At 45.4% G+C, this 9,291-nt stretch overlaps 1 protein-coding gene across 1 annotated transcript in view; it reads left to right on the top strand.

The window, feature by feature from the left end:
• The first annotated feature begins 680 nt into the window (after positions 1 to 680).
• Positions 681 to 9,291, top strand: part of GALNT14 (polypeptide N-acetylgalactosaminyltransferase 14) — a 366,983-nt gene continuing 358,372 nt past the window's right edge. Inside the window, exon 1 of the mRNA XM_061624997.1 lies at positions 681 to 1,082. Coding sequence (XP_061480981.1) covers positions 957 to 1,082 — 126 coding nt within the window. The 5' untranslated portion in view covers positions 681 to 956. The remainder of the gene's footprint in view (positions 1,083 to 9,291) is intronic.

Genomic DNA, 9,291 nt, shown 5'->3' with positions numbered 1-9,291 from the left:
TCCAAAGTTGCCGCGTCTCGCGCCGCCACCCGCTGTCGGGCAGCGATTGTCTGAAGCTCAGCCAGCCACGAACTCCGCCGCCGGCTCAGCGCCCGAAAACTCCGGAGCGAAGCGCCCTCCCCGCCTTCCCCACTAACCCCCTCAAGCCGACTGCCTTGCTCGACTCCGATCCCCGCCGGAGCCTCCTCAGTCATCGCGGCCTCGCCGGGGGGGGGGGGGAGGGGGGAGCCGCAGAGCAGAGCGACCGCAGCAGCAGCAGCAGCACCAAGCGGATTGCGAGAGAGCCCTTTCCGGAGGTCGGCGGGCTCGACCCTGTCGGGCGCAAAGCAAGGCGCACTGCCCGCAACCGGCGTCTGCGTGCGAGGGGGGTTGGCGTCCCGCTATTCCCCAGGGCGAGGGCCGATCGGGAGGAAGCGAGGAGGGAAAAAGAGCCGCTTGGCGGGCTCGCCTCGGAATCGGTGTCAAGCGGGCGCCTCTTTCTCTTCCTCCCGCCTTTCCAACAGATCCAGGCAGGGAGCGCCACACTCCAGAGACGGAGAGGATCGCCCGCCGGCCGGCCGGTGCTTCTCCGCGAGTCGGCGGCAGGAAGAGGAGGAAGTCCCCTGCTACTTTCTCCACCCCTGGCCCCTCCTCCCCCGGCTTTCTCCGTTTCTCCTCCTCCTCCTCGCCCCATGCAGGGAGGACGGCCCGGGACTCCCCTCGCCGCCGCCGCCTCCTCCTCCTCCTGCTGCCGCCAGGCTGCCAGGAGGCTGGCTCCTGAGCCATGTCCCTAGCGGGGGCTCGCTTAGACTCATCACGCCGGTAGGGCTCTTCCTCGCTTCTCTGGGGGAGGAAGGGTGCGTGCCCGCTACACCCTCCACGCCGCCTCGCTGTCTTTGGAAAGACAGAGAAGACTCACCCCCCCCAGCTTTCCACGATTCCCTCCCCTCCCTCCCTTTCCCTTCTGCAAATTAACCATGAGGCGGCTGAGCCGAAGACTGGCTTGGTCTCTCTTGGGGATCCTGTGGATCACGGCTCTCCTCCTGTTCCTCGGGACCAGGAAGAAGTTAGAAGTGGTGGGACCCGAAGAGCAGACGCCAAAGGTAAGTTGACGCCCCCGCCCTCTCTCGCCCCCGCTTCTTCCTCGAGGCGGACGGGGATGGAAATCGTTGGAGGAGGGAACGGATTGTGTTGTTGAACAAAGTGGGAAATAGAGCCATCGATATATACGATATGTGTGTGGATCTGTGCAACGACACAAATCCACTTCGGAGTGGTGGCTGCAAAGCTGGCTGGGAGCGATCAGCGAATAAAACACGCATGCACACGCGCGCCACTGTACGTCCATTCACACGTACACTTCGCGGCCAAGTTGTTTGGAGTGCACCAAATTAGCCTTGCAAAGCCCACGTGGTGACAGACACCTGCTTGCCTGCCGGCCGCGAGCTTAGGTTCCAACTTCTTTGCAACAGTTTTGACGGGCGAAGTGCGTCTCCTTGCTCGGCTCCGGTTAAAGAGAAAGGGGGCTCTCCAAGCCAAGTGTGAAAAGACTGAAGACAGAGCGAAAGAGAGAGGGAGGGGTGGCAGCTCTCGCAAAAAGCAACCGCATATGACTTATTCTAGGTGTCCGCTGCATGCACAGGGCTGTCACTGTCTCCTTCATCTTCAGAAAGCGTGGTGATTTCTTAAAAAAACGGTTAACTTCAAAGACATGAAAAGTGGAAGATAAATTCTACCTGCTTTATTTATTTATTTCCCAACTCACAAATCTAAGATCATCTAGTTGGTTTTCTTGCACACTCTTGGATAGCTTGGGCTGAGCAAAGATTGAAGCAAGCAAACAAATGTACACACTCCTTTAAAAGTGGACCCCAAGTTATGCTTTTGGCATTGTGAAAGGAGAAGATAAGTGTTTAGGATGGGTATAAGCCAGAAACCCAGTCCAAGATTGATGTGTTTGGCCTTTTGAAGTGTAGCACTTATTTGAAATGTATAGGGATGGAGATTGTATTTTCTCCCCTCCCTCTTAACGTCAGGGTGTTTTTCACACAAGTGATGCTAAAGCCTTTTTTTAAAAAAAAATAAAAATAAATCTGGAATGGAAACACTTGTAAACTCTGATACCCTGGGACAGGGAAATGGCAGACAGCCAATTTTAAATCAAATGAATGTTTAACCAATGTAGATTTTGCATTCAAATTGCAGAGGTGGGAACAGCAAAAACACTTTGTGGAAAAAATGTGAAAATGGTCTTAATGCCTTTAAAATGCTTTAGTTTAATAGCACCTATTGCTGTCTTGGATGGTAAAATGAGTGAAGTTTAAATTTCCCAGATCTGTAATTTGAATTTAAAACTCATACTGGCAAGAGTGTACATTTGATTTTAAAAATGTCATTCTACCTTTTTCTTTGCTGCAGTAAAAATGTTTACAATGTTTCAATTCTGAACTGTATGTTCAGGATAAAAATGGTTCATTTCTATTTTCTGTTCCATGTTAACAACATTCACAGATGCAAAAAACTATCATGAGAGGCCCAAATACTTTTTTGGTGCATGTAAGAAACTCTTGCCCTAAAAATGCTTCACAACTTGGTCAAATGTATATTTACTCATAAGTTCAAATCCTCTGCGTACTCTCCTGGGTTATTAAGGCTTCTGTCTTGAATGTACCTCTTCCAGGAGTTTTCCTCTGTACTGTAAACCCATTTAGTTATTCCTGATTGATGTCAGGCAAGGTTGGGTTAGACACAGTCTGTACTAAAGACATTTCTGGATTCTTTCTGTGTGCTTGACATAATTTGGAGCACTTCTTGGATGTAAAGTATTCTTACTAGCATATGTAACTTAAAAAAAAACTTTTCGGTGTTTCTATGAAGGCCGGGTTGAACTGACTATGATTATTTTGGCTGTTGTGTTTAGATCCACAGTGTATTTCTTTATCATGCTTGTTCAGTGTAGTCGAAACCTCATAAGCAACATGAGCAGAGCTAGCCTGTGCAGGTGGGCTAGGGAACCTGTGACCCTGCAGATGCTGTTGGACTCCAGTTCCCATCAGCCTCAACCAGCATGGTCTGTGATCAGGGATGATGGGAACTACAGCCCAACAACATCTAGAGGGTCACATGTTATCCACCCCTGCTAAACAGGTACACCACCTGTATGCCAGTCAACCTGTGAACAGCCTGTAGCCTCACAATCAAATATGTGATGGTACAAGGTTATTATCATCCCTGTCAGACCTGCATTTGCAGATGATAATGTTTCATGATTTTGGTTCTAAAGCGCTATTCTTATAGGTTCATAAATGCGTGTCCATCACTTGATTTCTCTTTGTTGGATTATTGTATGGTTGTTAAGGATCAACAGAATGTGCAAACACTTTGTTGAATAGCATTGGGGTGGCATCAGATGATATGAAAGTTTTAACTGGAGTGTTTATAATGATACATTCATACATGTAAGTCATCAATGGATGTTGGCAGTCGTCAAGTGATGAGTATATCTGCCTGGACTGCCTTGAGAGTGAGAAAAATGTCCATGTGCACATACCTTTTATCATCCTTGTTTGTCACTTCTCCCTTTTTAAAATCAAAATGTCTGCAAGTTACACCTGATGTTCTAATAACCTTGTCAGCCTCTGTATGACACAAAAGTACCTATTTTTCTTGTGCTGTCTGCCAAAGGTTACACCATTTGTTCATCAGTTTGGTTTCAAGTTTAATGATTGCCCAGCGTGGATACACATATTGGGCTATTTTTTTCTACATTCTGCACTAACTTACAGCCTTTTTTTAAAAAAAAGTTAGTGAACTGAAAGGTCTGAATATCCTGAATCTTTGCTGCAGCTTGAATGAGTAATAATAAAACTGATGACAATGTTGTAATCAAGATTTCCACTAATGTCAACGTCTGGGAATGTCCTGGGCAGGAAGAAGCAGCAGCCCTTGTTGGGTCTTTCCTTCCCTGCAGGAGGCATTGCAGGCTGTTTTCCTTTCCTTTTTCCTTTTCCTTGAACAAATGAATGAACAAATGAACATCGCCCATAATGAATCCCACATTTCTGTTAGGTCACTATCCCTTGTCATTTCTCCCTTTTTATTGTTGAAAATTAGATATAGATATAGATTAGATATAGAGAGAGTTAATAAGTAGAGTTTTCAAACTTTACATTAGTTCTTATCTTTTAACTTGGAATGAAACAATGGCCATGTTTGGATGCAACACTAAATCATGGTTTTTACCAGGGATGGAGAACCTGTGGCCCTCCAGATGCTTGTTGAACTACAACTCAGGTCATCCTGGACCATTGGGTATACTGGATGGGGCTGATGGGAGTTGGATTCCAACAACATCTGGAAGGCTACAGGTTCCCCATTCCTGGTTTAAACTTTAGAACTATGTGAATGAGTCAAGCCTCTTCCTGGGTTCTTATGTTTCCGTTCCCCTCTCCTCCCCTTTATGGCCAACAGAGGGAGCTTGAAGAGTTTGCTTTTAGTTAACCATAGTTTCCTGTGTTGTGGGAGCCAGCAATTATGGTTTAATTCCTTGGTTAGTTTCAACAAGCCAGCTTCATAATACATCGTTTGATCTTGGCTTGTTTTTAGATTGTCATTGGTCTGTTCAACCACAGTTCACAGTTTGGACGACGCTGGAGGGCATGGTTAACTAAAAGCAAAAGCTTCCAAACTCTTCTTGGGGGGAGGAGTTTAAGCTCATTCACAGACTGCTCAACAGTTACCACTTATCTGACTGCCTTATAGCATATAATCTATATTCAAATTATGTGCAGATATCAGAATGTGTTTCTTCAAGTGTGTTCATGTTTTGATAACTTAGTGTGACTTATGCTGCAACCCTATACATAAGGGGCAGGGAACCTTTTTCACTCCATGGGCCAAATCCTTCTCAGGATCAGCCTTGTGGCTGGGGCTGCCCACCTGTTAATCACCTGTCACATTGACATTAGGTGATTGGGTGCTTTGAAGTCCTGAAGTCAGGACTTCAAAGCACTATGCGCAGCTCCAGGTACTGGGTGCACAAGGGAGTTCCTCATGGGAACAAAATGATGCATATCTTTCAGTTTCAGTTGAGATGTAGATGTATATTTATACATATACTTGTACACCGCTATTTCATTTTTTAAAAAAATCAAAACAATTTACAACAAATAAGAAAACAACCACACAGTAAAAATCATTATAAATACAGTAAAAACAAAGGTCACGTATTGTAAAACGATATCTTCTTAATTTCCTGCATAAGCCTGGCAGAAAGGTTTGTAGCAGGCATTTAAAGGTTAAAAGAGAAGGCGCCTGCTGGATCTCTGTTGGCAGAGCATTCCAGAGAACTGAGCCGATGACACTGAAGGCTTTTTCTGTGTTGATGTTACATAGGGTTGCCAGGTTCAATCCCTGATCCTGATCCTGTATCTTTAGGAGAAGAGAAAATCAGCCAAGCGCAGGTGTTCTTGCAACCCTGTAATAGGAAAAACCACAAAGTGGAATTCTCCCTTCCCCCTGCACAACTTTTAAAGATACAAAAGACCTCTTGGTTGCCAGGTCCAGCCTCCAAGAGGTCTTTTGTATCTTTAAAAGTTGTGCAGGGGGAAGGGAGAATTCCACCTTCTGTTTTTTCCCATTACACTGTTGCAAGAACACCTGTACTTGACTGATTTTCTTTTCTCCTAAAGATACAGGATCAGGGATTGAACCTGGCAACCCTAATGTTACATGAGCCTTGACAACTTTTGGCAGCCATCTTGGATTTTTACATTTCTGTTTGCTCAGGTTCACACAGAAGGCATCATTTAATGCTCTACAACCAACAGTTTGTTTCCATAACATATTTTGTACAGATTTGTATTATTGCCCAAAATGAATTTCAGTTGGCTGCTATTTTGGAATTTTTCAACATTGATTTCTAAAACGCATTAGGAACAAGTGTTAGGTCTAATATTAGCTTGCCCTTAAAATCTCAACAAAATTGGTTAAACAGTGATGGTGCGAGGGCAAGTTTACGCTTGTATTGAGTTTAATAATCAGCCATCTTGGCTGCTTACACTCTTGCTTTCAGGGTTAGGTACAGAAAGATTTGGATCTGGTAGATTGGAAAAAATAGAGGAAAAAAACCACGCAAGCAAGCAAATGCCTCTCAAAGAGCCTCAGAACTTCTGTTAATTTCCCCCCTAGGAGCAAAATCAGCTTTTCAGTCTGGAGAGGAGCACTTAGCAACTCTGAGCGCAGCGGCCCTTCTAGTTCTGACTAGAACCAGTTAATTGACAGCTTGCCTGTGGTCAAAAAAAGCACATGCCTCTTGCGGGAGAGGGTTTGCTGACAAGACTTCAAAGCATTTTCGTCATTGAAGTGGAAAGTTTTTGTTTTGATCTTCATTTGTGCCAAGCCTTGAATGAACATGCTTAATGCAATGCATGACTTTTTTTTTTAAGTATGTGCTTGGGGGAATAAGGTTGGGCTTCTGAATCAGTCAGAGACTATATCCTATAGGGGAGGGATTCCACCTTTCTGTCAATTCCAGCTGTGACAAACTTACCTGCACCTCTCTTCCACATTCCTTCCAGTTAGACAGCATATAACACACTCAGGGATTCTTCAGTGTTACTATTTCAAGATATGAAGATGCTCTCATGAGTCTTGTGTCTGGAGAGAGAAAAAATATCTAAATATATACAACCTAGTCCCAATCTTCTGTCATACTCTAGTCTAGTGTGACAGAAGGACACAAACCTAAAAAGATAACAGCTGGTTTAAATCCTTGATGGATGGAGTCACCGGGGGGGGGGACAGTTATACCCCTGATTCCAGTGCTGTCCCCTGAGTGAACCTCTTTAATGTCTCCCATATAAGTGAATGCCCTTCACTTTGATGGGAAAAAATAAAGTGCTGCATTTGGGGATGCTGTTGCAGTAAGGGCTAAATCTGTCTTCACCCACAGTGGGTGGGTGGTGGGGTTTGTACCAGGTTTGAAGAGGCCCTTGGCAAGAGCTCTGTGTGGGCCCCTCCTAGAGGGATGTGCTCCACGCAGCCATGGACGTATTTGGCAGCTGTGGTGGATAGCAGTGAGCTGCAATTTTAACTTTCCCACAATGGCTTGCAGTGCCCAATGTAGTGTCACTATTGCGGGAAGCTTCAAGCTATAGCTCAGAGCTGCTTGGTATGGGTCGCCAAGGACAAGCATCCATGTGGCCAAATGCCAGAGGGCTCCTGTGCCTTGAAAAGCTGAGTAGAAAAGGGAATTTCAGCCAGGGCACCTTTTCTTTCCCCTTTCACAATAAACTTTGCTTCTTCTATACGACTATCAAAGGACCTTTTGCATCTGGGTACAGTACTTCACCCCTCCCTTTCTGTGTATGTGTGTCAAGGGGCCTGTTGCTTTAAATAATCTCTTGCTTGTTCATACTGTTAGAGAGCATCTTGGTTTCCTCTGAGAAGGGCAGCTTCATGTGTTACAGATTTCTCCCATAAGACCCTGTGCAGAGATTGTAATGTGACAATCTTCCCTGTGTGTAAATGGATTGGAGTCACATGCTCATTTCCCCCACTGTCAGTGGAGGCTGGCATTAGGACAAATGGGATGCTGTCCCACCAACCTGGGTCTGCTTTCAGCCAGCCCCACCTGCCTGCTTTCTTACTTACAAACAGTCCAGGGAGTGGCACTGGCTGTCAGCTTCTTCCTCCTCAGGCCACATCCACACCAGACAATTTATTGCATTTTAAACAGTCGTGGCTTCCCCCAAATAATTCTGGGAAATGTAATTTGTCTTGCTCAAGTAAACATGAAGAAATAAATAGAATTAATAGTCAAGAAATCAGAAGAAGGCTAGGACTGGGGAGGGCAGTTATGAGAGAACCAGAAAAGGTCCTCAAATGCAAAGATGTATCACTGAACACTAAAGTCAGGATCATTCAGACCATGGTATTCCCAATCTCTATGTATGGATGTGAAAGTTGGACAGTGAAAAAAGCGGATAAGAGAAAAATCAACTCATTGGAAATGTGGTGTTGGAGGAGAGCTTTGCGCATACCATGGACTGCGAAAAAGACAAATAATTGGGCGTTAGAACTGTCACTAGAAACTAAAATGATGAAACTGAGGTTATCATACTTTGGACACATCATGAGAAGACATGATTCACTAGAAAAGACAATAATGCTGGGAAAAACAGAAGGAAGTAGAAAAAGAAGAAGGCCAAACAAGAGATGGATTGATTCCATAAAGGAAGCTACAGACCTGAACTTACAAGATCTGAATAGGGTGATTCATGACAGATGCTCTTGGAGGTCTCTGATTCATAGGTCACCATAAGTCATAATCAACTTGAAGGCTCATAACAACAACAAAATAAATAAAATAAAATCATATTTATTCTCCAGGCAAAGGTGGCCAAGCTGAGAGTTGTTAGGAGACATCTATATTCCCCTGGTAGAGCTGCAGTTCCCAGAATTCTCTGGAAAGAGGGGCTGACTGTTAAACCACTCTGGCCATTGGAGCTCTGTCAGGGGAATAGGAGTCTCCTAATAATACTAAGCACCCTTCACAAACTACACTTCACAGAATTCTCTGGGGGAAGCCATGACTGTTTAAAGTGGAATAAATGTCTGGTGTGGATGTAGCCTTAGTTTCAGTGTTGCCAGAGCTCAGTAGGGAGGAGCATGGGGGCAAAATCAGTTGGCTTGGCCTGTCCTTGGCTCTGGCTGTACCTACTGCTGGTCTCCCTGCCTTCTGCGCTACCAGTCTAAATGGGCACCAGCCACCACTGCCCAGTAGGGTGCAGATTTGGGGAAAGTGGAGCAAAGATTTGGGATTATGAGTTTGTTAGGTCTGTGGGGGGAAAAACAGTCTGGGAAATTGGTCTGTGATGTCAGTATGAGGACTGGGTCACTTCCACAGCCCAGTTCCAGATTATGTGGTGAGTTCCAAGAACTGCTCTGACACAGCCATTTACCCAGTCCTCCTCCTCCCATGGTTGCAGGCTTTTAAACAAGGCCCGCTGTAATGAATTTGCTAGGCACTTCCAGGATAAAATCTTTAGCATCCGCCAGGACTTAGACTCCAGTGTTATAGCAGATGAATCAAGCGAGGTATCCAGAGCACAGCCTTGTCTCGATTTCTTGGATGAGTTTCAGTTAGTGCAGCTTGAGGACGTTGACAAGGTGCTTGGACAGGTTCGTGCAACCACTTCTGTGCTGGATCCTTGCCCTTCTTGGCTAATAAAAGCTAGCAGGGATGGAACAGCTGGCTGGGCCAGGGAGGTGAGGGGGTGGTCTCTGGCTGCCTGAAAGAGGCAGTAGTGA

This window comes from Rhineura floridana, chromosome 4 (assembly GCF_030035675.1).
Source record: "Rhineura floridana isolate rRhiFlo1 chromosome 4, rRhiFlo1.hap2, whole genome shotgun sequence".
Classification (NCBI taxonomy): domain Eukaryota; kingdom Metazoa; phylum Chordata; class Lepidosauria; order Squamata; family Rhineuridae; genus Rhineura; species Rhineura floridana.
The sequence above is the reverse complement of the archived record's forward strand: the minus strand, read 5'-3'. Positions and strand labels throughout refer to the sequence as shown.